Below are 23,289 nucleotides of genomic sequence, written 5' to 3'. Positions count from 1 at the left end.
TGATCGTCGGATGCGCTTCCGGTGTGTTCCTTCAACTGCATGCTCGCGATTGAGGTCTAACTTGATGGCAGAAATTTTGACCATTTTTTCGACAGCTAACCGATTTCGCGAAGGGTCTTTAGTGTCACTAGTAATAGAGAAGAAGCGTTCAGAACTCGCGGAATTACAAACAAAAGAGAAAACAAGGATTGAAAGTTTTGCAAGAGGGTCGGTGGTGCGTGCACATCGCCATGCCTTGAAGGGATTGAAGTCCTAGAAGGAAAGCACCTGAGAAATTGCATTTGTGAGGTTGCACAGGCCCTTACTGGAATCCGCTTGCAGAGGTTATTCCGATTCCAGTCCCCATCAGCATAACCAAAAGCATCATGTGGATCCGTCAGATATGCAATGCTGCGCGGACCCAATTCCTCGGGTGGTGTGTCAGTTCCGAACACACGACAATACACCCGTTCTATCATAGTGACTAGGAGTGCAGTAGAGACCATCAGTGTGAAAAGAGCAGTTTTGACGAAGGGATTGAGTGCAACCACGGCAATGAAGACATCATGATCAACCTTTTTCCAGCGGAAATCAAGGCTGTTGAGAATGGCTTGAACGGGTGATGAATGGTTATCAATGACTGTGACCAGTGCAGCAGCAGAAATGTCGGTGTAGTACTTGCAGAGGTGACCAAAAATGAGCGCGACCTGGTCTGCCCTAGTGTTGGAATCTTGACAAACATTGACCACGACAGCCAGTGGCTCAATATGTTTCTTAATCCTGGAAAGGAGTTAGTACATACAGGAAGAGGAAGATCAAAAGTACACATATTCACTCTCTCAAGTCATCCCAGAAGCCTTCATTCTGGATTGTTGCAAGGATCTGCCGTGCTTTTGAAATTGCATCGTGCCTCGTTCCAGCTGCTGTCTTGAGTTCATGTCTACTCCTGACTATGATTGTTTTAAATGGAATTTCCAGCTGAATTAATCAGCCAATGGCCATTATGTGTGATGTTGTCACGGCCGCACATTCCGGCCCGTTAGCCACCCGTCCGATGCTGCCCAAGCCCGTTACCGCTATGCGAGCATGAGCGCGAGCCCCAACCTCATCCCTATCCTCCCTGAGGACTCCCTGCTCACTTCCCTGCTTGCCCCTAGGCTCCCCTACACTTGGCCGACTCCCCTGCTGCTGCACCAACCTCCCCACCCGAGTCTGCCTCCGGCACCGTGCCCAGCGCGACTCCCCTACCCCGCCCACTTGGCCCCTACAGGGCCGCTACCATTCCCGCGCCCGACTCCGGCCCAACTCCGAGTCCAGCACCGCTATATTACCATCGCCGCTATCGCAGCCCTACACTCTTTCCTTTATTTATCTGTTATTGTTTGTTTTGACCCTCGGTCATTGCCGGCCACTATGTGGCCAACCCCACTCCTTATTCTTGTTTGCTTCCAGACCCTTTGGCCTCCGGCCCGGGTCCGCTTCCATTCATTTCTTCCTCCTATATATATCCTGTATGATACTTTATTGTACCTTAGCTCTAATATTGATGTGACCACGACCCCTAAGTCCTGACCCCAACAAGGCAACCCCAGTGAGTCTGAAATGAGGGCCAAGAGACAGCTAGGGGGCACAGCACTCCCTTTAGAGTTGCTGAGGCCAAATGCCCTACCCTCAGGCCTTGTTCGCGGCATCATGGCCATCGCGGCCTATAGCGGCCCGCTAACAGCGACCTTCGGTGCTGACCCTGGACCAGTGTCTAACAGATGTCCAGCGAGTAATACAAGGCCTAATAAGTGCCTTTGCTCGGTCTACAGTTCGGCGTTGCTCCGCATATAGTAAGTGAAGTGCAAGTGAATGATTATTGAACCAGTTTATGATGTCATTAGCTTCGGCCAATCTCAACGACATTTGTTCATTTTTTTTAATGTAATCCCCAAGAACTAGTTGCATCTGTGCAGTCAGCAATAAATCAATGAACATAATCATAAGATAATCTATGAAAACCTACCTGGTGTGCATAGCAATCTGCTACTATTAAATGTGGGAACTGCTCCTGCAACCGAATGCGCGCTGCCCTTGACTCTCCTGATGCATCTGAAACCCAGCCGATTAGCTTCAGATTAAGTTTATCTTCGATATATTTCTTCTCCTCCTTGATAAGGGCCAGCAACCGTTCAGCTGTCTTTCGTTCACCCAAGGTGTTGTGGACATGTGTCACACGCACCTAAATTACAAACATTGAGCAGTTGTTATGAACAGTATTAATGCAAGAAACCGTAACTTACTGTTCCCATAGCTGAGATCATGAATGCAACGATATGATTCTTGGATGTGTCCTTCCATCCATCACATTGCCCGGTTGCATATGCACCATCCATCATTTGAGTTAATCCCTCTTGGCGCAAGTTGTATTCAACATCCAAAATCTTTCCTGAAAGACGCTTCCGAGTTGGGAGCTTAAATCCAGGATTCAGCATAGAGAACAACTTAGTGACCTCAGGGTCATCGACTGAGAGAAAGGACCATCCAGCTGATACAGTCGCGCGAAGCAGTTGCTGTTCAATTGCAGTCTGATCCTGGTCTGGGAGATGGGGGGGAAGTTGTGAGAAGCTTTGCCGACGAGTTGGAATGTTAACGGTGGGAGGGATAAGTAGCATTGGAGTTGGAGATGGTGAGGTGAGGCCCGTAGGAGATTCAGTGGTGGCATCCATAGATAGGGAGGGAAGGGGTGAGAGCCGCTTTTCTCGTGCACGCTTCCTAATGAAATAGGAGCTATCGCGCGTAACTCAGTCTCAAAATAGAGAACTAGTATTAAGATGTTTACCTATCGCGCGTAACTATAACATGAAAATACAATGAGTTATGCGCAAACACAGATAGGAAAGAAATGGTATCACCTCAGTCTTGAAATAGAGAACTGAGGGAGGGAGAAAAATTACGGCGTCCAGCGTAACTTATATGACTGGAGCCAATATCGCTTAAAGCGATTGTCAGTGACAACTGGCGATATAAGACAAAGTAAATTGGGAGCGCGTGGTACCGCGACTCTGAAACAAAAAAGGTATAGTCGTTGTTAGTCACGACGATATTAAGTTAAAATAAAAACTCCCCAATCCACGCTGCAGCTCGGCTGTTGTCGATGAGCGTTGATATTCCAACACTTCCAAGCCTTACCTGCTTCCTGGCCTTCAGTGGAAGCATTTTTGCATGCTGCTAAGTGTTGCGCGAGTCTCTCAGTAGAACCCTGAATTGTAGGAGAGTGTTCACTCGCTGGAATGAGTAGTAATTATTAACATCATTGGAATTGCCAAGCCATATTTTGCGCTTGAGCACATACCAGCCATCCTAAGTTCTGCCTCACTACGTCTCTCTGATATAATCCCTCTTATCAATTTCTCCGTGTCTTCATTTTCGAGTGCGGTAACATGCAATGCAACGCATCCTTTGCATTTGGCAGCGTAATGGGATTTATTATTGCCATAGTGCTCAGGTAGTTTGTGAAAGAAGCTCCAGAGGGGGCTGGGCACGGGACTCATTGGTTGAGTGTGAGGCAGGAAGGTGGATGGACAATTCTAAAAAATTCACACATTCAAACCGAGTCTCAAACATCGCGAATTAGGGTTGCATCAGTCGCTTGATTTCATAAAACAAACATAATGGCTGTGTGGTGCTAGCTAGGCAGGCTTACACACTGCGTTAAATGTGCATTCCATCCTAGTTTTAACCTCGAAAAGCGGGTCAGGGGGACGACAGCTGTCTCTCAATCGTACGCGCGCTTCCTGTTCGGGCTGTTCCGATTGACCGGCATTGACGCGGGAATGACATGTCTGACATGAATTTGACCAGTCAATGTCTGACCATGTGACCGTTTGTGACCATGGTCCGTCCAACACTGCTCACAAGGTTTCCGAGTTCATTAATAAATATCTCAGCGGAGTTGGTTGCCACAGATTGCCTCGACACAAACAAAGGCAAACATGTACGCACCCGAACTTGGCGCAGTTGGAATTATATAACAGACAACATGGGATCGTACAACGTGAAATGGCCGAAGATACAGTGAATTGTCAACAGGATGAGAAGTTATCGGCTCCAACAGACATGTTCCATCAGATGGTCGAGCTGCAAGGTGATTAGCATGGGTCCGCCGAGAGTTTATGAAACATGACTTACACATCCATGATTCAGGGAGTGGGAGTGACGAGAAGTGCTGCACAACCCGCAGAGCAGGTTCCGAGGGCACTGTTGCACGCAACAATGACCGCAGGGGCCCCCGCAGCTGCTACGGTACCAAACGTAAATCCGGCCGCGGCGTAGCATGCGACAGTCACGACGTTACACCCCGTTTGACAAACTCCGTAGGTAAAAGGACCCGCCAATGCAGATGGGGCAAGGGTGAGAGCGGAGAAGAGGATGAGAGGATTAAAGTATTTCATGTCGGTACTGTTTGGCGATCGTCAAAATTTAACGCGCAGGAGCGGTTTGGTAGGTTATGGTGGTTCGTTGGAAACCTGGTGATTAGCTTTAACCAGTCTTATATACCGCCAAGATGAATATATTGGCCGATCCTTCTCGTTTTGAACCCGTTGCAACCCCCCCCCCCACACACACAAACTGCAGACACATGGTGGAAACCACGAAATAGATGACTCGTACATGGTCCCGAGTATTCGATCTTGGGCCAAAATCAACATAATGAGCGCGACGTCGCTCGTGGTTTTACACAATTTCTTCATCAGTTCGCAACCTCCCTGTCGTGCAATGGTCCGCCACCGACCAAATTATTGCGTCCCCACTATAATCAGATACTTGGTGCTATCCAACCTCAACGCAGAATTCCAACCGAACCCATAAATCCCCAGCCGTCACCGAAGTCGATTCGTTTAGGATTATATCTAATCTCCGATCAGCCGCGTCTTGTCCGGTGATATATCGTTATCCTATATCACAAACCGATCTCTCATCCCTCCACTATACCTCAACTCCGCTTTTGTTTCTCTGCACACCTTGGTGTCTGACGCCATTTTGGCCACTCCCATATCCCAAATCCGTGATTCGACAGTCGTCCTTAAGCCTTGCGCGAGTTTCAGTCAGTCTTCCGGACTTTACGCGAGAAGGACGTCGATTGGCCACCGAAGCGTGTACTGTATATAGTCGAGCCGCCGCTTCTTTTAGATCTGGGTCACTGATGGTTCTGCAGTTTCTAACGCTCTGCGGTTACTGTTCCTTCTCTCGGTGCAGATTGTCGGATGTGAGGGTTCGGGTCTGTCTGTCAGGTCACTGCAGCTCAAGATTGAAATACAACATATACACAACATGGGTAATGGAGGACATTGCACTGGCATACCAACTCTTAAGTGGGCGCCACTCCAATCTTCCAGATGATCGGCTGCAAGATGATTGACGTCAGTCAACTTGACTGCTCACGATTCAGGGAATGGGAAGGATGAGAAGTGCTGCGCACCCCGCAGGACGTGTTCCAAGGGCGCTATTACATGCCACGATGGCAGGTAGGGCCGCTGCAGCGACCACAGTACCAAACTTAGATTTGGCTGCAAAGTAACACGCTATAGCCACGGTATTACAACCGATTTGGCACATTCCATCAAAAAGGGGGCCACCAATGCGGGCGGAGCGAGGATGACAGCGGAAAGGAGAACGAGAGGGCTAATGTACTCCATTTTGGTACCACTTGGTGGAAGTTAGCATGCATCCATCGCCCAGACCGTTTTCGTAGATGATGGCGGTTTGGCGGGTTCCGAATCGCGAATCAGCACTGTATACTGCCGGGATGAATACATTGGCCGATCCTTTGAGCAAGTTACAAACTGTGTTAGCACCCACATGTGGTCCTGAGTATTCCTAGGGAGTTACTGGCGGGGAGCGTACCACCACGGATGATTCCCTTCATTGGCATAATCATCCTCGATACGGAATTCGAGCCTTGGATCCCCAGCCTATCCAGGCAACCTGCAACTTTCTCCTTCCCTACACTGGCGAGTCGTACAGCAAGGCCCTTGAGAGCGGTTTGCCAGTGGACCAAGCCCAACAGCGGCTCTGGAGTTGAAGTCCGTGAGGCATGAGGGTATTGGTGGATCTAGGGTAGTCAATCGTGTTCATGGCAGAATTTAGGGGTGTCCATTTTTCGCGGCTCAGATTAAACCTGACAGTAGCTCTGGAGTTGAAACTCCAGGGGTCTTGTAGTTAGTTACTTGATTGATCTAGAGTGGTGACCGTTCGCCCATCATGCTCAGGGCAAAACCTCCCCTTGTTGAGGTTCACACAGTGCCTCTGGGTTCGAAACTTAGAAACGCACGCGGCTTAGGGGGGTAGTTGCCTGATCTAGGGCGATGCCCACCATGTCCAGGGCTTCTTTAGAGACTCCACTTGTCGCGGTTCGAACCCAGTCGTGGCTCTACGGTTGGAGTTCTAAGAAGCATCCAGTGTCAATAATGGCAGTTGCTTGCTTTCATTGTCCGAGTCAAGACCTGACAGTCGTCACTTGTCACGGATCAGAGCAGGCGGTCCCCGAGGCAATTTTTCCCCTGAGGATGTCACTTTTTTGTGGTCCAAGGACTGCTCTGACTTGAGGGCACAAGATTTCCAGACTTGATGTGCTCCGGCATGTGGTCCTAGTGGAAACACAACGCTGTCTATCGAGCTACAGCTACAAAAGCCAAGATGCGATCGATAGGCACGCTCATCGATCAGTTGGGAAAATTCTCGTGGACTTTTGCTGTTCAGTATGCCGAGCAAACATTATTAGACGTTGCGCACGATGCGTGTGCTGAGTGAGAAACCTGAAGCTAGGCCATTCTGCGCAACATGCGGATCGAAGCCATGCGTCACGCTTGAAAGGAAACAGGTGTCAGCACGCCTTTCTGATGAAGCATTCTGTCGGACTTTAACCCGGCCTCGTCACTTTGGCCCCATATGACGATGGTGGTGAAGTGCCATGGCGTTGCATGGTTGCTGTGAACCCCGAGGGGAGTCACGAGGGTTCCCTCCATCGACTCGTCAATCACTTCAGGTGGACTTTCTGGCATGATCCAGGGGAAATAAATAGGTACATATACACTCCGTTATCGACTCAACGACGGGAGTATGTTAGCTTCGTAAACGTGAACGAGCCCGGCTGGGGCCGCGCCAATTTTTTTTTGCACAACCGCTGGGACTTCGAAAACCTACTTGTTGTTTGTTTCCTTCTCAAGTGATCATGCGTGGATCGCCTCTAGGTACAGTGAGGACTTGATTGAGTTTTGGGGAGCTCACTGGCACTTCTGGCTCCCTCTTCCAGTAATGGCAATTTCACCCTGTCGCGGTTATCCCTGCCATCTCATCTGTTTATGCGTAGCTATTCTCCTAGAGATGAGTCCCGCCTAGAATTTAGACAGCTCCCAATATTAATATGATCCCGTGGGTTGCACTTTGTATCTTCAATTAGCTGAGTGTCATCCCTATGAGTGAGCTTGTGCATCATTGGCTTCATCTGTTAAAATCGTGGCATCGCAGCCCGACATTCCGAGCACGCCACTTCAACATTATCAGCGCATGAGTGCACTGCTTTGAGTTCTTTCCCGACATGAGGCCGCAGAAACTCCTTTTTTTTGCAAAGCACGTGGGGTTTATTTAACGCGTTCCTCCATCCTGATATATTCTGGTTGTACAACCGTATCGTCAGCTGCCCACGTCAAGGGGTAACCCCAGTTCTCAACTCTCGAACCCCCAAACACCGAGTGGAAAGAAGCGCCATGTCCAATCCAGGCCCTTCAAAACCAACGTCTTCTCCAGTCGGGATCCACTTTCCAGGGCGTCAGGATGATCGTCCAGTGGCGGGCCAGGCACAATTCGCCTCTAATGATTCACATGGCACGCCTGCGTCGTTTGGAACTCCACCTCCGAATATCCCACCACGTTTCGTGAGTGCCAGTTTGAGACCGAGTGTGAGCTCCTCGCCTCGATTGGGGCCGGCGTTCGGCTCACCATCTCGTGGAAGCCCTCTCGTGAGTGGCCGAGCAAGCCCTGCTGGACTCCCGGAGGTTCGTGATGAACGCGGCCGTTCTGGGACCCCAATTCCCAGAGAGTTGGATGGGTTGCCAGATGAGGAGAAGGCTCGTGTGCTGAGGAGGCATTTGGTGTCCCGTGAGGAACGAGGTAGTCGTGCACCATCTATAACCCCAAATGTATCTGCGAGACAGGATACGGGTGGTGTAAGCGCTGTGCCAGGAAGATCCAAAACTTCTTCGCTCTACGAGATGGATGATGAGGAGTTCCCAATAACATATTCGCATCCAGGTGCTGATATAACGTATGCCGCTCATCTTTTCCAGTGGGCTAGTTTCTGAACCTTAGCAGTCATAACATTTACAAGTGGCAATCTGATGCTCGTCGAGAAGCACTTCGCCGTACCCGTGCCACCTCTTTAATCGCGCCAGCAATAAATGTCGATTCAGCTTTTCAGCATATTCACGAACCGGGAGGATTCAGGAGGAACTACCTTCTGTTGCGTGCAAATGAACAAGGTATAGAAGTGCCTCCCATGTCGAACCACTTCATCGATTTCCTGTACCTCTTCGGCCATTTTGTATGTGTCGCAATTTCTCTCATCTACTCCATAGGCTCATAGAATGTCCAGGGCGGAGAAGATCTTGAGGAGGACGAAGATGAAGAAATGGATGAAGATTTCCTTACACCAAAGCCCCATCCACTTTCCCCTGCTGAAGCAGGCTTGCGTGGTGTCCAATCTGGACTAGCTCAACGGCCTTTCGATGCGTCGAAGCCACACGAGCATCGCCCTCTACTGCCTCGTGACACTTCCAGAAGCCTGAGCAGACTGAGAAGACGGCAGCGATCAGCGAGTGGGAAGTACGGGGACGCGACTGTCACTCAGGCCGTTCTCATGGTGTGTGAATTCTACCATCCCCGAACTTGCGCAGCTGAAACGGGCTTCCATAGTTGCTCAAATCATTCATCGGGACTGGAATCCTTTTCCTCGGAAAGGCGTATGTAGCCATTGACGGAGGATCTGTATGAATCTAACTCCCACCGCAGATTCTATAATGGAGGGTTGTTATTCTCCATCCTCACTCTCACGTTTATTGCTGCTATCTCGCTCTACTCATTCATCCTACTGATAAAGACCAAATTCGTGGTATCGGGAAGTTTCGGTGGTAAGTGACCCTCTCGTGACTCTGCTTGGTCACACTCAGCATCTTTGCCAAAGACCTCGGCGGGATTCTCTACGGAAGGTGGTTGCGAGTTGCTATCCTTACGTCTATCGTGATATCACAACTCGGATTCGTCTCTGCCTATACCATCTTCATCGCGAGCAATTTCCAAGCGGTAATCATGGCCGTTTCCAACTGTCGTCACTTCATACCCATGAAGTATCTCATTATGGTGCAGGCGATTGTTTTATGCCCATTGTCACTGGTCCGAAACCTTGCGAGGCTCTCAGTGACGGCCCTGATTGCTGATGCATTCATCTTGGTTGGATTGATTTACATCGGATCAAATGAGGTTGCGGTAATAGCTGAGCGTGGAATTGCCGACGTTGCTATGTTCAATCCTAAGGACTTCCCGCTCCTTATTGGGTAAGTATGGATTGGATGCACTCCACGGGGTAATAGCTAACAAATGACGCCCGATGTAGGACTTCTGTCTTCGCTTTCGAAGGTATCGGATTGGTCAGTTGCTCCATCATCCCCCGTAAGAGTACGGGTGATGACGTTCATCAGGTTGTCCCGATCACTGATTCGATGAGGGAACCTCGAAAGTTTCCAGCGGTTCTGAGCGGAGTGATGATTTTTCTCCTATGTCAGTTCCCTTGCCAGGCCCGACTTATGCGATCCATTAACTCATACTCCCCTTTTCACACCCACAGTCTTATTTGGCGGTGCTGGCGTCCTTTCATATGCGGCTTATGGGTCGTCTGTCCAAACAGTTATACTAGTCAATCTACCACAAGATCAAAAGTTTGTTCAAGTTGTTCAATTCCTTTACGCATCGGCGATTCTTTTATCTGTCCCATTACAACTTTTCCCCGCCGTGCGTATTATGGAGAATTGGCTCTTCACTAAGAGCGGGAAAACAAGCTTGAGGGTTAAGTGGAGGAAGAACGTTTTTAGATTTGCCACTGTTTTCGGCTGTTATGTCGTTGCATGGCTTGGTGCCGCCGATTTGGATAAATTCGTCAGCTTTATTGGATCGTTCGCTTGGCAAGTGATATCATTGGCCTTTGCCTCGCCGTTCATTGATCGTATCCTTGCAGCATTCCATTATGCTATGTGTACCCTGCAATGTTACATTACAAGGCGTGCGCTCGCACAAGGTGGGCCAGGGCAGGGGATATTGCTCTTCTGGTATTTGGATTGGTAGCTACCGTGTTCACGACTTGGCAGACTATTCACGTACGTGCGGCCCTACAACAATGCATGTGGCTTTTTACTCATCAAATCTTGTGTTCCAGCTAATGATGGAGCCTGCACATGGAGAAGATCCTCAAATCAGATACTGCCAACCCGCATCCCCTGGGGATTCTACTCCACTTCGGTTACTTTTTGAACGTTTGGGGATTGTGTAATGGTTTTAGGGGTGCGGGCATCATTTTTGTATATGTTGCCACCCATTTTCGCTCTGGAAAGTCTGGCGGGCAATGTCGCCTTATGGAATACTACCTACATCGTTTTGCATTTGAAATAAAAGAAAGGCGCTATCATAATGGAAATGTGCCTTACAGCGTCCTAACTGATCTGTCGTCGCTGTTGGTTTGAGAAACGTTTGATTCGCTACTGGTGAGCAAATGCACCAGCCGACGCGATTCGCAATCGTCTAAGCCGGCAGTTGTGCACAATTGTTGTAGTGTTTCCGCTTCTATTTTAGAAGGCTTTGGCTGATTGTTGAGATCTGGTTTAGATGATGGCTCGTCTCCGGGGAATAAATGTTTAGAGAAATAAGCTGTTCGCCGAACGGAACCTTCCAGGAGTCCATGCAATGTATGGAGGGACGCCTTGAGATGTTCATCCGATTTAGATATTTGTTTTTCCCATGCAAGGAAAGCTTGGGAGAGTAATTTGACGAAAGGGTGGCCACGGCTTCTTGCGGAGGATGACTTGAGCAATGAAGAGACAGCGTCTGCATCAAAAGTGAGCAACATCGCACTTGGATAGTTGTACTTGTACCTCTAGGATGACCCGAGAAGATGAATGCCTCTGCAATGGAAGCAGAAAGCGTGGGATGAGACAAGGCCCGTGAAGCGAGATGATAAGCTTGGTCCTTGGAGCCAGATCGGATGGCGCTCCTTATGGCAATGTCAAAGAGTTCCTTTTCCCGGGCAGAGCTGTTGCCTGAGACAATAATATTACCACCTCTTACACCGTCCAAGTAGGCAAGGCACCATGAAAGAGCGAGATGGTAATCCTTTTTGAGATAGGCTGCATGGGCGGATGCATCTAATGCATCCCCCGAATCTAAGCTCGCGCGCAGTCGATTACAATGATCTAGTTATAATATACCTAGGCTGTGAAACCCCAAGAGCTGCGTGGCAGGAAGAATAGGGACATCTTCTAGCTTGCAATCGAACCATGAATGATTGAGAGAAACCAGTTCGTTTTTGTAACTCTCCTTGCTCTGCTGGAATGCGCGATCAATGCGCAGTTCCCTCGCGCTCGGCCCACTGTTCTCCTCATCGCTGTCTGCAAAGTCACCCAGCGGAAATTCCATCGCAACGAGCCTGCGGGGTTGTTGAGTCGTAAAATTGTTGTTGCGAGAAAAGTGAGTCAAAATATTGCTACATTGATGCGGAATCGCAAGCGGCGATGCCAAAAGATTTTCAAATTTGCATCCGTCACCAAAACGTAGAGACACTTTTCATCAGACTGGCTTAAGGTTCTGTTCTCCCAACGTTCCACTTGACGAGGGTTAAGTATTTAGACTACGTGCATGAAGCTAGACTTGCTGCTTTTATTCCTCACTCCTGTGTTCACCGTGCTCGCTGAACCACTTCCTCATGGAAGTTTGGAGAATGGGGGCTTCATTGTTGGGAGACAGGGCGGCCCCGCTCCCGGACAGTCTTCAAAGCCTGGAGATGTAACGTCATCATTGACGTCGACGTCAGAAACACCGACTACACCAACTACAACTGCTACGTCTTCCGCCCAGCCAACGACGACCCAGCAGCCGACAAGCTCAAGCTCGCCCTCTACTACCTCCCCGACATCTTCCTCTTCTTCTTCTTCTTCATCGTCACCTCCCTCCTCTACTTCGGTTGCATCTTCAACGACTCCTAGAGCACTCACCACTTCCTCGTCTCCACCTACGACGACAGCGCCATCTGTCACAACCGTCACATCATCCGTTTCTAATTCTCAATCAACGACGACTACAAGCTCTTCGCCATCAAGTACGAGCACAGGCTCATCGGACTCTGGTGGGCTCGGAAAGTCTACCATTATTGCACTATCGGTCGCTGGCGCTGTTGGCGCTCTCGCAATTCTTGGTTTCATCATATGGAAGCTAAAGCGAAAGCGTTTCTCGGACTTTGACGATGATGGTCAGTATTCTATTTAAGCCTTTTCCATGACACATCACCAATCAGTGCGACAATGAACATCAGACAACGCCATCAAATGGCCCGATCTTGATGGCGCGGCGGCGATGCATCCGCTACCAGCACGACCAACGGGTCGTGCAGGTGTGGAAACCAGTGCACTTGACCGTTCCGAAAATGACGCGTTCGACTCGCGCAGTTTCGCCGAAAATTCCTTGACGAACCTTGTGCATCCGGCCCCTGCCCCATACTCGTTGCCAGCTCCCGATGTTCCGCCGTCCCAGCAATACCACGATGATCCCGCAGCTTTTGGGGGTCAATATCCGCAGCAACCTGAAGGTTACTATGACCCATATCGAGGTCCCGTGCCGAAATCGATGACCTTACCTCCCGAGGATCAATACGGAAGGAAAAGTCCCGGGCCGTATAACGCGTATGAAGGTGGTCGCACGGGAAGTCCTGGCCCCCAACCTCCGTACGGGGGAGGCATCGGTGTTGGACGCGTACCATCTCCTGGACCGCAAGCAGCGTATGCGGGTCGTACGCCATCTCCTGGTCCCCAGAATGCTTACGGATCCGGGATCCCTCGGACAACATCTCCTGGCCCTTACGGAGCATTTGATGAAGATCCATATGGAGGCACGGATCAGCATACAATGGAGCAACACCATCAGCAACAGACTCAAGGGCGAAACGAAAACTTTGGCTCTGCAGGTTGACGCGCATATCCTTTTCCTTCCACCTGGGACTCTTCAGAGCGATCCAAATTTTGGGAGGCATTTTGTTTCTTGTAATGGATTAGCATTCAGAGCGTTCATTCCTAAGTTTTATAGTCAATGTAACCCGTCTTAATTGCCCTCAGCCCTGCTCATGACTTGCAATGGATTGTGAGGCCTGGAGTTCTCCTTTCCTACCATCCACTCTGCCTAACCCATTTGGTCCCTCATTTCGTTGTACTTATCTCTTGGTCGAAGGCGGGCGATGCGCTGAAATGAAATGAAACCTATTCCCCTTATTTTTGTGTATTTATACCGGTGGGTGCGGCTTGCAAGTTGGACAAGCAACGACCACCGCCCATTATATTAATGCCAGGGGGAAAGAAAAATATAAAGAAATATCTCAGAGTACGTAGATGCCTCTCCACAGCTTCCCCCGTTGACTGGCCCGTAGCCAAGGCTCCCAGGTAGCCGTAAGGTTGAGGGACCTGGAGTTTGGGTGACGTGCATAAAGGTGGGCTTAGGACCCCCTCGTAAGTATCATAACGTGGTTCAGGAGCTTCCCTCATGGGTTCAGGGTAAAGAGAGGCAGGCGGTGGGTGAAGTGTATGACATATTTGAGTCGGCAAGCATGCGATGTCGATCCGAGAGTTCTTCACTCATAAAAGGAATCTCAGCTAGCAGAGAGGCTATATCCTGTTTCCAACGCTGCTGAGGCAAGCGACGACGATGATGTCATCGACACAGAGGACATCGAAGCCGTGATGGAACGAGAACTGGAAGAACTAAAGCGACCTCGGTCTGGGGAATCTCGGTTTGGTTCGTCTGATTTCAATGCAAGGAATAAAAACTTCACTTCCCACTTCTGTCCATCAGTGAATTGCAAAGTGGATGCTATCTGCCGTGAATACCACATACATGCACCCTTCGGTCGGTTTCTGATTGATCCCCGTGCTTTGTCTACGGCGCAGTGATTTTTATTGCGATAAAACCGCCTATCGACCCCGTACGACTCGTCTGGACATACCTGTCCGAGGTGGAACAAACTGGAGTTACCAGAACGAGGTCTGCATTTACTTTTGGAAGGGGTTGTTCACTTTCTTAAGTATCTTGTGAGGCAAGGTCGGCCCAACGTTATGCCCCCGTCTCCGACTCTTGTGCTGCCACCATTGAAGACATCTTAAACTTGGCGAAACGTCTTTTCCCGCCCCACTTTGAGTCTGACTCGCCTGGTCCCATCAAGGTTCTATTCCTTCGACATCCTTTCTCTGCGCTCATACACCTCTGTCCAGTATAAAATTATCATTACATCACGGAATCACACCGGCGTTGACAAAGGAGAGCTCATCCGGGCTCTCGCAGCATGTGTCCCCAAAGATCGTGGTCACTCTGTAGATCTTGACAATCCTGACCTAGTCATCCTCGTGGAGCTATATGCTGTTCGTCGTTCTGACCCTCCTGCTTGCATTGATACATCCTGATATTCTCATCAATTCAGTTTGTCTGTGGCATCGGGATCGTCCCAGACTACTATCGATTCAAAAGATTTAATGCTGTTGCCGTCGGGGAGAGCTACAGAAAGGGAGTGGACGATATAAAACCTCGTCAGCTGGAGGCGTCCTGAACCTTACCAATCCCCCCGCCTGGCTTTATGTCTATAGTCAACTGTCGAATACAGCGCCCATTTATCCCAATTCTGCCTTTCCCTCGCACAATTGTCATGATTGCCGATATTAAGTTCTTCCACAAAAAGTCTCCTCGTGTTCGGTGCTATCTTTTGATGGTTCTGACCAGTTCCTGGCCGGGAAGAGTCCTGCATGTTACTATCGCTGTGATCCACACTCCGCTCTGCACCATATCCAACTATGATGCATCATAGGCCTCCAGTCCTTCCCTACCTGATCGAAACGACCTCGATCTTGTTTGTTGGTTCACTGTTGAGAAAACAATAGGGTGGCAACTGAAAATAGGTTCTTTTGGCATTTCCCTTGCACAGGTGTCAACCCCGGTCCCTCATTAGGCCGCGGATCCCACTACCTGCACAGTGCTGCCCGACGTGCCGCTGCGTGGAGTGCCTAGGTGCACGAACCACCATTTATGATTTATCGCTGACGAGCCTGCTATGTAACAATGATGGCGGTGCCGCTGCGGAAGCGGCACATGCATCCTCTTAGGCAAGGCTGTTGTGGACCAGCCAGTTCGGAGAACGTGCCGCTCATTCAACGTATCCTCGACCTTGGTATTTGTCATCGTTCATATCACAGAGGCAGCGGGAACTCGGCGCGTTGCCAACTCGAGCATTTAAGCTTGTGTTTTGCCCTGTTCCTAGTGACTGTATTGATTATCGGGACTGTGGAAGCTGTGGATCTCCTCCACTCACTAGTGCCTTAATTCTCACTGATTTTGTATTGTTCATGATGGTGTCAGTCGTGAGCACCTAAAGCATTTTCCTCCTTTCTACGTGGCCGTTGTTCACACGCCCCCCTTCAAGGATCTGCCGCATTGCACTATCACCAGTGAAATACATGTTTCGAGGTCGGTTTCCAACAGTTTACGCCTGGAGCACCGTTGTCACTCTTGCTGTCCTCATCAGCTCTTAGTTTCCCCCGCGGCTCATCTAGCTGCCGCTATCGTTTTTACGGCCGATGTAGTATGCAAATATAACAGACAGCCTAGTTGCCGCACCAACTAACTCTTGTCTCTTGCATAGTCGATAACGTACTACACCCTTGAAGTTTGATTCATGAGATGACGCTGCTCCTAGATCGTTACGGTGATCCTCAGGTCAAGATTGAACCCTATACGAGGCGTGTTCAGGACTAATTCTATCTGTATCCGCGGGGACATTTGAGATATTCTGTTACTCGACGATGTCACCAGGACACAGTATCGCTGCCCATTGCTGTGACTCCATTGATCCGTAGATGTGATGCTGCCTTGAAACCCCAGTTGACGTCCATGCCCTCACTCGTTGTACGTCCTGCTGTGGACTCGTTGCGCATCGACGATAAAGTGTACGCAATCCGAGCGCAAGCTAAACCAAAAAAGCCTATGCACATGGCCAGCCAGACTACTTTGTCATAAGGTTCTTGGCCGATTGTGCACCCTCGACGCGTGGGCAAGTAGTGTTCCCGAAATATATATATATACATATATATGAGATGCGTACTTATACCGAGGGCCGGCTCCTCGAGCTTCGCCTTCTCCAGGGATCCTACGGTGAGACTTGGGAGCTAATATCAACAAGATATTCCCATGTTGCGAATCTGCGAACCAGTGGCATAGTCGGGGTACAAGTGATGGAGCAATTGGTTGAAGAAATGACTGACGCCGCGTATCGCGGTAATTTCTCATTGGGGATATCGGAAGCTGCGGCCACTCCTTTCAGGAAGGGAAAATGGGAAGTCACCTACGAAACATAGATCGGAGATCAAGGACGGACCTAGAAGGGAAGTGGGTGGAAGTCGTGCGATTAGGCTGAGTTTGGAGAGATAACGATGGAGTTCCTTGAGGACCCGTGAGAAGAGCTCATTTGCAATTTTAGAGGACCTCATTCACGGATCGGCAGGACCCGCTACGGAGCCGCGGGAATTCTTCCAACTCTTTGAGAGGCATCGAAGAATACTGCCATGCAGGGTAATGCTTGCTCGAGAATATTCGTCCGCTATGCCTCATCCACACGAGGGCCATTTCGTACGCCGAAACCAAACTTCGCCCGAGTACTCAACAACCCATCTGCACCTCACCCCTCACCTTCCTCCGCGCCCTCTCCCGCTTTTCCACCCGCTGAACCGAATACGCACTACCGCGTCACTCTTCACCGCTCCGCTATTGGCCTCCCTAAACAAATCTCACGGACGCTGGAAGCTCTTGGATTACACAAACGAATGCAAACAGTCTTCCATGAGCATTCACCAGACATAGCGGGGAAATTACTCCAAGTGAAGGAACTAGTCCAAGTCGCGAACGTCCCTGCGGATGCGGTTCGATCAGCTAGGGAGTTACGAGAGGAGCGGAGAGCAGTTCGTGGATACGATGTCGTACAGCGACGGCCATACGGTAACGGTCACTTAACGTTAGTGCAAGCCGTACAAGAACAGAGACTGGCAAGCCACAGGAAGGAGAAAGCACGGCGTCTAGGAGAAACACAAACCTCCACAGACCCCTCGATCACTGCGACATAATAATTCCTGCGTGATCTTCCAGGTCGATCGGAACTTTCAGGCCTCCAAGATTTGATATATTGTGCGGTAGAGAATGAGCGTACATGCCTATTAGAAGCGTACAAATTGAAAGTGGAACGTTTACGCCAAAATTAAGCAGACGGAATAGAGTGTAACGTAGGCATGTCATAATGGGTGATGTAAACAAGTGTGGAAGGAGTTGGAGTTGAGAAAACATGGACGGCAGGTGCAAGCTCGGAACTCCCTGCGAAATTAGAAAAGTGGGAACATGGATGTGAAAGCACGCGCCAGCGCGACCTCAGCATTGGTCAACCTTGGGGACAAATGAGAACTGAAATTGCGAAGTCGAAGGGAACACAAGCGCACCAGCCGATTTTTCGGTTTACTGTAACCAGTTTCACTCCATAGCGTTAGGTTGGGGTCTGAATAAGTAATAACGTCAGAAATGACGGATCACCATTACGTTGGCACTTACTCGTGTACACATTTATGTGATCGTTGATGTACTTCGCTGTCGGATAGTCTGTCGGGTTTAAGGTAAGAATATTTCAAAGTCTCAAATGAGAACTCACTTGGAGGATCACAAGTCACCGAGTCCTTCAATCCTTTACGCTGCCAAACTCGCACGTAGTCGACTTTCATCTCAGCAGGAAATGTCATCGCAGCCACATCAACCTTCTGGAACGACTCTAGAGGAAGAATTGTCTGTGTTAGAAACACCCCAACACCAAGAAATATTACGAACCTGAGACGGCCAAGTTAAGAACCATTGCCTAGAAACAACAAATATGAGCGCTGTGCAAAACATGAGCTTGGTGGAGACAACGGACCATCGGCTCTTCCGGAATGATACGATCTGAGATGTTCACTGTTGGATCTGCGCTAAATGTGTGTGCGTCGATTGCGAACACAGGTTGATCTGCGATCCAGGCGATGTGTCCATCCTGGCGGTTGTTCGGATCCGACCAGAACTCCACCCCAAACTTAGTGAACTGTGCTCCACCTAGTTCAAAGGCTGTGTCATTCAAATCCGTCAGAGCAGAGATAGCCTGTTGGCTGGACAAGAACTTGTGGGTTGGAATACACATAACAATGATAAAGCATTGCGTACAGAGCAGAACCACTGCCAAAAGCAAATTAGGCCAATCAATACGCTGCAGAAGCGGTGGGAAAAACACATACCGATAAGTATTCAACTTTGTACGCTGGGGGTTGTAGATTGTAACATCCGCGGAAGTGTTGGGGAAATAGTAGAGATTGTTGAAGGGTGCCAACTGAACGGATTGCGTGACACGGCCACCATAACCCTCCTTGTTCTTCTGAGCCTCAAAAATGTCAATTTCAGGGGCCGCCCGCCCTTTAGTATTGACAGGACCGGGGTGATCTTCCCCAGGACATGTGCATGCACTGGTAACAATGAAGCAGGTTCAGCGATAAGGAGTAAGGGATGGGAGAACGGCTCACGAGAGGCGTTGGCCAGGCTGCCAAGAGAGGTTATAGTTGTATTTCTTGTTGCCACCTGCTGTGGCCGCAATGGCTGGTTCTCCATTTAGAGTTTGGTTGGGAAGGGTACCAACATCGCAAGTGTCGTAACTACCTAAGGTATATCATTCTGATGATAGGGGAAATGTGCAGCTGACTCACGAATACGGCCAGAGACCATCTGCGGTTGCTCCGTACCCTGGTCTTCCAAGGTTGCCCATCATCCAGACCTAGATTGCCATAATCAGTTTGGGTCCTGCATCCCTAAAAGGAAATACGAACACCAGGCCACTGTCGAGAATGAAAGTTAGTTGGCTGCAGCAAAAACTCAGAATGAAAAGCCTACATATCCAGACACATCCGGAGCTCCAGGAAAGATGACGCTAACTGTAGAGGCTTAAATCAGCCAACTAATACTGAAATGCATGTCGTAACTCTACCTTCCATATACCCGGTGGTGAAACAGAATTTATTCCAACTTTGAATCATTCCGGACTTGAATATCCTTCCGTGGGACTCCTGATCCTCAATAACGATAACAAGGGCACCGTCTCGTGTTGTCACTTGGCCTGGATCGTACCACTCCAGATCTCCAGTGGCCCAGTACTGTGGGAGCATGAACCTATTAGTAAAACCATAAGAAATAGAACCCATGACTTGCCCAAAGATCGACCGCCTCCCAAAAGGGGTCATCTCCAGGGTAGAATGAACGCCCAGGCGTCTCAAACTCATCCGAAAAGACCAGCTCATACTCCTGTCCGTCGACACCAATGCGAGTATAAACGTCCTTCGGAGTAACAGGGTCAATTGCGCTTGGGAGCAACGTCAGAGCAGGGATCTGGCCTGTCCCGTTGAAATGAAAGCTTTCCCATGGCCGCTTCATCGTAAAATCCATTACGATTGGGTAGACAGCGAACAAGGTAAGAAGGGCAATAAGCAACAAAATGATCATTGCAATGTTGATCAATCCCCGCCACGAAAACCCCCCAACTTCGAGGTTGCGCTGGCCCGGCTCATGAATGAAATCATCATCATCTGCCGGACCACCCAGTCTCTCATAGGGACCATATTGATCGATTGAAAGGAATTTGGCTCGAGGGTCGGCGTCGGACTTGTAAGGGAGAAATGCGGCAGTGGACTGAGCGTATTTGGAATCAGTCATGAACGACAAAACTGAGCCCACGTTGGATCCAGTTGAGAAGCGACTGTGTGGCGGGGCAAGACTCATTACGCGACTAGAACTTCTTGAATTTACGGTGGAAGGTGCGGATGGAGGCGGTGCCTTGAACATGACCTGGGGGATTTATGAATAAAAAAAGGAGTTTAGAGTGACTACGCTTAAAAGCGCGTCAAAAACACTTACAGGATAAGGACTATAACCCCCGCCAACATCGCCGGCCATAATCCCTTTGATGTGTTCACGGTCAGCATGACTGCTGGCTGAACTTTCATCCGATATCGGTGGTTCTGAGCGGTCTGCGGCAGCCCCCCATGATGGAGAGCCCCCCCGCGCAATGGGGCCACGATCACCTACGGATAGACCACCGGCGTGGGGGTTCAATGGAGAAGAGACATATTTTGGGAGAAGACGAGCGTCAGGAAGCGGAGACTCAGAGCCGGCCGGAGAAGGAGGTAACGGGTCTCTAAACGGGGATGACTCCCTTTGCCTTGACGAAGGCGTGGATGGTCTCTCAAATGGGTCGGACGGGTCTGGGTTCGGGCGAGACATAATAATGGAGAAAGAGTCGAAGACCGCCGATAGTGGGAAGTCGAAGAGTGAGCAATTCTCAATGAGGCAAAGGTAGGGACGGTGGGATGGTGTAAGAGAGAGGCGCAGGAATACTGCTTCACAGACGATCAACAAGCAATCCAAGTGTTTATTCGAATTTTCCAACGACAGGCAAGGACAGGAAGGGATTTATGGTGAATGAGTAGTTCGGCAATCCCCCCGTGTACATCATCTTGCATCCGTAACGACGACTCCGCAGCAACGCTACGAGTATGGCTGAGAACGTGGATAGGACTCGGCCCAGTTGTATGAGCCATCTTAGTAGCACAATCAGCTCTAGTGCAGCGCTTGACGAGTGGTTACTTTGCTCAAAGTGCCAGGCATTCTCATAGGCTTATTTCTATATGTTCCAGCGACGAGAGGATTTGTCTGTTCATCATCCAAATATCTTTATTTTCAGCTTGAATACACAGGGATGGGGAATTGCAAACGAAAAGTTTTACCATCAACATGTCAAGGCTGCCTATCGTTTCATTAGGCCAATCTGCTGCTTATGAGTCATGGGTCATGTCCTCGACCAAGTTGAGGAAATACACAATCTCGGACTACCAATCGACCGTAATGTGCCAACAGCATCTCTCCTAGTCTGGTATCGAGGTTCAGCCTAAAGTAGTCTACGTTAAAGTGTCGGGTCCCAGACGCTGGACTCTCCTTCCTTGGCGACAGCTCGATCGCGCAAGGCGTAGAGCCTTGCCAAGTAGTCATCTTTCCCAACATACGCGCCGCACAATCGTCTCTTCCCTGTAAATTCGGCTCGTCCATGAAGGACTCTATGGTTATCAATGACTTGGGGAATGTTGTTCCCTTGTCAGGCTGACTATGGCAGACTGCGTCACTGCTGCACACACCTACAACGGTCCCCGGCTGCAACTGAAACCAGTATTCAGAGTCAGGACTCGAAAGAACCCGATCCCAACTGGCAAGGGCACGATACCTGCACAGCGGTCAGAATATTAGATAGCCGGATTACGGCAACGCACACGTACCAAGGTGCCACATCCTCAGGTGCCATATGCTTGATCACGCTTCGGTCGTCATTATTATATCGAATCATGGAAGGTTCCCCACCCCGAGTGGTAATGATGGGGTAGCCTTCCCCTATCACTGTATATTTGTAGAGCGCATCACCCACAGCGTGCGTCGGGACACGTGTCCTCATCAGGATTTCGAAGTCTTCGGGATGCTTCTCCTGCAGGATGGAGGCTGCGCGGAACCCATCAACAAGCAGAGATTCTCCACCCGATCCCTCTGTATGCGATAGGAGGTGGAAGATTTGAAGTCCGCACGGATCAGTCTAAAAATGGTTGTTAGAAGACGGTTGTATAGCGGTAGTTGGACGAACAAAGTAAGTGGTGTCGGTGTGTGCTTTGAGTGCCATGTTAGTATATGCAGTGTCCCCATGTGCCAAATCGGGGCTGAACTCCCAAAAGCCACCATCTACATGAATACAGGTTAATACTGAGCCGTTACCCCACTGCTCAAGCGGTCGTACAATGAGTCTCCCGAATAAAAGCGATTCGTCTGATAAGTTCCTCAGTAAGTTTTGGATCTACGGGGACACCATTGACAAGGCAAAACCCATAGCGGTGCTGGAGTATTAACTTCAGAAGCATGAGTGGGGACATAGGTGGTCGAGAAACTCACGACATTTTCTAACCATTCCAAAACAGCATCTTCGGAGCCGATAACTGCTTCATAGTCCACAGAAGGGGGCGACTTCCCAATCGTCGATGACCAGTATTGTTTTCCAAGTGGGGAAACGCTTTGAAAATGGTGAGTTTGATTCATTGTGAGAACCGCAATCTTGACCACCTCGTTCCTGCAAGATGTGGGGTGGATGCCGAGGGTGGACACCCACTTGATCCTCCCTCAAGCCACTCCCAAGGGTAGACAGATTCATGTATTTTAACATCTGGGCGCTCATCGTGCCCTAAAACCTTGCTCAGTAGGCGGAACCCTGTAGTCTGTCAAATACCCCTCACAGATGACTTTTAATCCTTCCCGTGTGGCCGTCACATCTGGGCGAGGTTGAATTACTGCTCACGATGGGGAATCCAGGTCTCACCTTGAAGAGATTGATCTAGAAGGTCAAATGTGTTTACCAGGCGTTGACGGGTAATTGGATGAAAGCATTCCGGACACCTGCAGTGATCCCGCAGCCACATATTATTGCTAAGGAGTATCAATAAACAACTCTCCCAGCTAGTAGAATACAGGACTTAACCATACAATACCGACTTGGCCCCATTCCATTCTATGATCACTTCTTTATCACCCCTTATCACATTCTTGGGGAGAGAAGCCACAGTGGAACTCAAGCCAAGATTACATTTTAGTGATAGACCATGGGCCTTTGAGGACTGCACCTGATGTGGCAATCGAGAACGAAGGGACAAGGGCCCGATGCAACGCACAAATCCAAAAGATCGGGACTGGTGGCAATGATATCGCCTTAGAAACCCACTAAATAAAGCCATGGGCACCGTAGGGAGTTGGGCAGGTTACCAGCCTCTATTGGAATAGAGTAGGGAGTCCCGTCGAACAACTGATGATTCGACCGTTAGTTTCCAAATTAGTCCGGCTCGTGACGCT

The 23,289-nt window shown here is 49.6% G+C and overlaps 13 protein-coding genes across 13 annotated transcripts; 6 read left to right on the top strand and 7 right to left on the bottom strand.

Moving 5' to 3' along the window:
* Window positions 1–4,163: 4,163 nt before the first annotated feature.
* EI90DRAFT_2906664 (uncharacterized protein) lies at window positions 4,164–4,415 on the bottom strand (the record flags this gene model as incomplete). Its single annotated transcript, XM_039054259.1, has 1 exon — window positions 4,164–4,415. The coding sequence occupies one exon, from the start codon at window positions 4,413–4,415 to the stop codon at window positions 4,164–4,166; it is 252 nt and encodes an 83-aa protein (XP_038921664.1).
* A 948-nt stretch (window positions 4,416–5,363) lies between these two features.
* Window positions 5,364–5,713, bottom strand: EI90DRAFT_3035118 (uncharacterized protein). Its single transcript, XM_039058585.1, has one exon. The coding sequence runs from the start codon at window positions 5,578–5,580 to the stop codon at window positions 5,410–5,412; it is 171 nt and encodes a 56-aa protein (XP_038921663.1). The 5' UTR covers window positions 5,581–5,713; the 3' UTR covers window positions 5,364–5,409.
* Window positions 5,714–7,730: 2,017 nt separating this feature from the next.
* Window positions 7,731–10,561, top strand: EI90DRAFT_3116846 (transmembrane amino acid transporter protein-domain-containing protein; the record flags this gene model as incomplete). Its single annotated transcript, XM_039062929.1, has 10 exons — window positions 7,731–8,287; window positions 8,335–8,563; window positions 8,615–8,881; window positions 8,935–8,981; window positions 9,031–9,149; window positions 9,203–9,572; window positions 9,632–9,795; window positions 9,863–10,187; window positions 10,250–10,388; window positions 10,448–10,561. The coding sequence occupies 10 exons, from the start codon at window positions 7,731–7,733 to the stop codon at window positions 10,559–10,561; spliced, it is 2,331 nt and encodes a 776-aa protein (XP_038921662.1).
* EI90DRAFT_3035108 (uncharacterized protein) lies at window positions 10,448–11,786 on the bottom strand. Its single transcript, XM_039058584.1, has 4 exons — window positions 11,493–11,786; window positions 11,160–11,429; window positions 10,716–11,112; window positions 10,448–10,655 (listed from the first exon to the last, which is right to left on the bottom strand). The coding sequence occupies exons 1-4, from the start codon at window positions 11,698–11,700 to the stop codon at window positions 10,652–10,654; spliced, it is 879 nt and encodes a 292-aa protein (XP_038921661.1). The 5' UTR covers window positions 11,701–11,786; the 3' UTR covers window positions 10,448–10,651.
* An 811-nt stretch (window positions 11,787–12,597) lies between these two features.
* Window positions 12,598–13,245, top strand: EI90DRAFT_2906223 (uncharacterized protein; the record flags this gene model as incomplete). Its single annotated transcript, XM_039054238.1, has 1 exon — window positions 12,598–13,245. A coding segment is annotated over one exon (648 nt), but the record flags the coding sequence as incomplete, so codon positions are not given.
* Window positions 13,246–13,551: 306 nt separating this feature from the next.
* Window positions 13,552–13,992, top strand: EI90DRAFT_2046559 (uncharacterized protein). Its single transcript, XM_039052472.1, has 3 exons — window positions 13,552–13,650; window positions 13,697–13,775; window positions 13,827–13,992. Exons 1-3 carry the CDS (start codon window positions 13,612–13,614, stop codon window positions 13,955–13,957), a joined length of 249 nt encoding a protein of 82 aa, XP_038921659.1. The 5' UTR covers window positions 13,552–13,611; the 3' UTR covers window positions 13,958–13,992.
* On the top strand, window positions 13,697–15,197 carry EI90DRAFT_3035102 (uncharacterized protein). Its single transcript, XM_039058583.1, has 6 exons — window positions 13,697–13,756; window positions 13,820–14,061; window positions 14,214–14,307; window positions 14,365–14,485; window positions 14,535–14,681; window positions 14,741–15,197. Exons 2-6 carry the CDS (start codon window positions 14,007–14,009, stop codon window positions 14,864–14,866), a joined length of 543 nt encoding a protein of 180 aa, XP_038921658.1. The 5' UTR covers window positions 13,697–13,756; window positions 13,820–14,006; the 3' UTR covers window positions 14,867–15,197.
* On the bottom strand, window positions 14,791–15,659 carry EI90DRAFT_3035101 (uncharacterized protein). The gene is made up of 3 exons (XM_039058582.1): window positions 15,623–15,659; window positions 15,505–15,567; window positions 14,791–15,477 (listed from the first exon to the last, which is right to left on the bottom strand). Exons 2-3 carry the CDS (start codon window positions 15,541–15,543, stop codon window positions 15,259–15,261), a joined length of 258 nt encoding a protein of 85 aa, XP_038921657.1. The 5' UTR covers window positions 15,544–15,567; window positions 15,623–15,659; the 3' UTR covers window positions 14,791–15,258.
* Window positions 15,660–15,849: 190 nt separating this feature from the next.
* EI90DRAFT_3035100 (uncharacterized protein) lies at window positions 15,850–16,737 on the top strand (the record flags this gene model as incomplete). The annotated part of the gene is made up of 3 exons (XM_039058581.1): window positions 15,850–16,254; window positions 16,308–16,646; window positions 16,678–16,737. Exons 1-3 carry the CDS (start codon window positions 16,201–16,203, stop codon window positions 16,735–16,737), a joined length of 453 nt encoding a protein of 150 aa, XP_038921656.1. The 5' UTR covers window positions 15,850–16,200.
* Window positions 16,710–17,739, top strand: EI90DRAFT_3035096 (uncharacterized protein). The gene has a single exon (XM_039058580.1). The coding sequence runs from the start codon at window positions 16,872–16,874 to the stop codon at window positions 17,424–17,426; it is 555 nt and encodes a 184-aa protein (XP_038921655.1). The 5' UTR covers window positions 16,710–16,871; the 3' UTR covers window positions 17,427–17,739.
* Window positions 17,398–20,070, bottom strand: EI90DRAFT_3233101 (glycoside hydrolase family 16 protein; the record flags this gene model as incomplete). The annotated part of the gene is made up of 12 exons (XM_039066505.1): window positions 17,398–17,848; window positions 17,902–17,949; window positions 17,999–18,115; window positions 18,172–18,199; window positions 18,257–18,482; window positions 18,603–18,833; window positions 18,891–19,019; window positions 19,071–19,138; window positions 19,191–19,199; window positions 19,255–19,295; window positions 19,349–19,530; window positions 19,559–20,070. 12 exons carry the CDS (start codon window positions 20,068–20,070, stop codon window positions 17,679–17,681), a joined length of 1,761 nt encoding a protein of 586 aa, XP_038921654.1. The 3' UTR covers window positions 17,398–17,678.
* Window positions 20,071–21,072: 1,002 nt separating this feature from the next.
* On the bottom strand, window positions 21,073–22,698 carry EI90DRAFT_2966067 (uncharacterized protein). Its single transcript, XM_039055554.1, has 7 exons — window positions 22,680–22,698; window positions 22,342–22,627; window positions 22,190–22,286; window positions 22,040–22,134; window positions 21,678–21,991; window positions 21,546–21,631; window positions 21,073–21,483 (listed from the first exon to the last, which is right to left on the bottom strand). The coding sequence occupies exons 2-7, from the start codon at window positions 22,483–22,485 to the stop codon at window positions 21,317–21,319; spliced, it is 903 nt and encodes a 300-aa protein (XP_038921653.1). The 5' UTR covers window positions 22,486–22,627; window positions 22,680–22,698; the 3' UTR covers window positions 21,073–21,316.
* EI90DRAFT_2045994 (uncharacterized protein) lies at window positions 22,638–23,273 on the bottom strand. The gene is made up of 3 exons (XM_039052471.1): window positions 23,064–23,273; window positions 22,927–22,985; window positions 22,638–22,869 (listed from the first exon to the last, which is right to left on the bottom strand). Exons 1-3 carry the CDS (start codon window positions 23,172–23,174, stop codon window positions 22,731–22,733), a joined length of 309 nt encoding a protein of 102 aa, XP_038921652.1. The 5' UTR covers window positions 23,175–23,273; the 3' UTR covers window positions 22,638–22,730.
* Between the last annotated feature and the right edge of the window lie 16 nt (window positions 23,274–23,289).

The sequence above is a fragment of the Cantharellus anzutake genome (assembly GCF_015039405.1).
Source record: "Cantharellus anzutake strain C23 chromosome Unknown EI90scaffold_5, whole genome shotgun sequence".
NCBI classification, from domain to species: domain Eukaryota; kingdom Fungi; phylum Basidiomycota; class Agaricomycetes; order Cantharellales; family Hydnaceae; genus Cantharellus; species Cantharellus anzutake.
The sequence above is the reverse complement of the archived record's forward strand: the minus strand, read 5'-3'. Positions and strand labels throughout refer to the sequence as shown.

Excerpts from the sequence above, each read along its gene's own strand:
- EI90DRAFT_2045994 (XM_039052471.1), bottom strand. The coding sequence starts at position 23,174 with ATGGCTTTATTTAGTGGGTTTCTAAGGCGATATCATTGCCACCAGTCC. Across the intron at positions 22,986-23,063 it reads GTTCTCGATTGCCACATCAG|AATGTGATAAGGGGTGATAA; the intron begins GTGCAGTCCTCA and ends TCTCTCCCCAAG. Across the intron at positions 22,870-22,926 it reads AATGGGGCCAAGTCGGTATT|CAATAATATGTGGCTGCGGG; the intron begins GTATGGTTAAGT and ends GATACTCCTTAG.
- EI90DRAFT_3035101 (XM_039058582.1), bottom strand. The coding sequence starts at position 15,543 with ATGCTCGAGTTGGCAACGCGCCGAGTTCCCGCTGCCTCT. Across the intron at positions 15,478-15,504 it reads GCCGAGTTCCCGCTGCCTCT|GTCGAGGATACGTTGAATGA; the intron begins GTGATATGAACG and ends ACAAATACCAAG.
- EI90DRAFT_2046559 (XM_039052472.1), top strand. The coding sequence starts at position 13,612 with ATGCCAGGGGGAAAGAAAAATATAAAGAAATATCTCAGA. Across the intron at positions 13,651-13,696 it reads ATATAAAGAAATATCTCAGA|CCAAGGCTCCCAGGTAGCCG; the intron begins GTACGTAGATGC and ends ACTGGCCCGTAG. Across the intron at positions 13,776-13,826 it reads GGTGGGCTTAGGACCCCCTC|AGAGGCAGGCGGTGGGTGAA; the intron begins GTAAGTATCATA and ends TTCAGGGTAAAG.
- EI90DRAFT_2966067 (XM_039055554.1), bottom strand. The coding sequence starts at position 22,485 with ATGAATCAAACTCACCATTTTCAAAGCGTTTCCCCACTTGGAAAACAA. Across the intron at positions 22,287-22,341 it reads TGGAATGGTTAGAAAATGTC|CACCGCTATGGGTTTTGCCT; the intron begins GTGAGTTTCTCG and ends TTAATACTCCAG. Across the intron at positions 21,632-21,677 it reads GATGTGGCACCTTGGTACGT|GTATCGTGCCCTTGCCAGTT; the intron begins GTGCGTTGCCGT and ends ACCGCTGTGCAG.
- EI90DRAFT_3035118 (XM_039058585.1), bottom strand. The coding sequence starts at position 5,580 with ATGTGCCAAATCGGTTGTAATACCGTGGCTATAGCGTGTTACTTTGCA.
- EI90DRAFT_3035096 (XM_039058580.1), top strand. The coding sequence starts at position 16,872 with ATGCAGGGTAATGCTTGCTCGAGAATATTCGTCCGCTATGCCTCATCC.
- EI90DRAFT_3035102 (XM_039058583.1), top strand. The coding sequence starts at position 14,007 with ATGGAACGAGAACTGGAAGAACTAAAGCGACCTCGGTCTGGGGAATCT. Across the intron at positions 14,308-14,364 it reads ACTGGAGTTACCAGAACGAG|GTCGGCCCAACGTTATGCCC; the intron begins GTCTGCATTTAC and ends TTGTGAGGCAAG. Across the intron at positions 14,682-14,740 it reads TCCTCGTGGAGCTATATGCT|TTTGTCTGTGGCATCGGGAT; the intron begins GTTCGTCGTTCT and ends TCATCAATTCAG.
- EI90DRAFT_3035108 (XM_039058584.1), bottom strand. The coding sequence starts at position 11,700 with ATGGAATTTCCGCTGGGTGACTTTGCAGACAGCGATGAGGAGAACAGT. Across the intron at positions 11,430-11,492 it reads CTTGGGGTTTCACAGCCTAG|ATGCATCCGCCCATGCAGCC; the intron begins GTATATTATAAC and ends GGGATGCATTAG. Across the intron at positions 11,113-11,159 it reads CTTCTCGGGTCATCCTAGAG|ACGCTGTCTCTTCATTGCTC; the intron begins GTACAAGTACAA and ends CTTTTGATGCAG.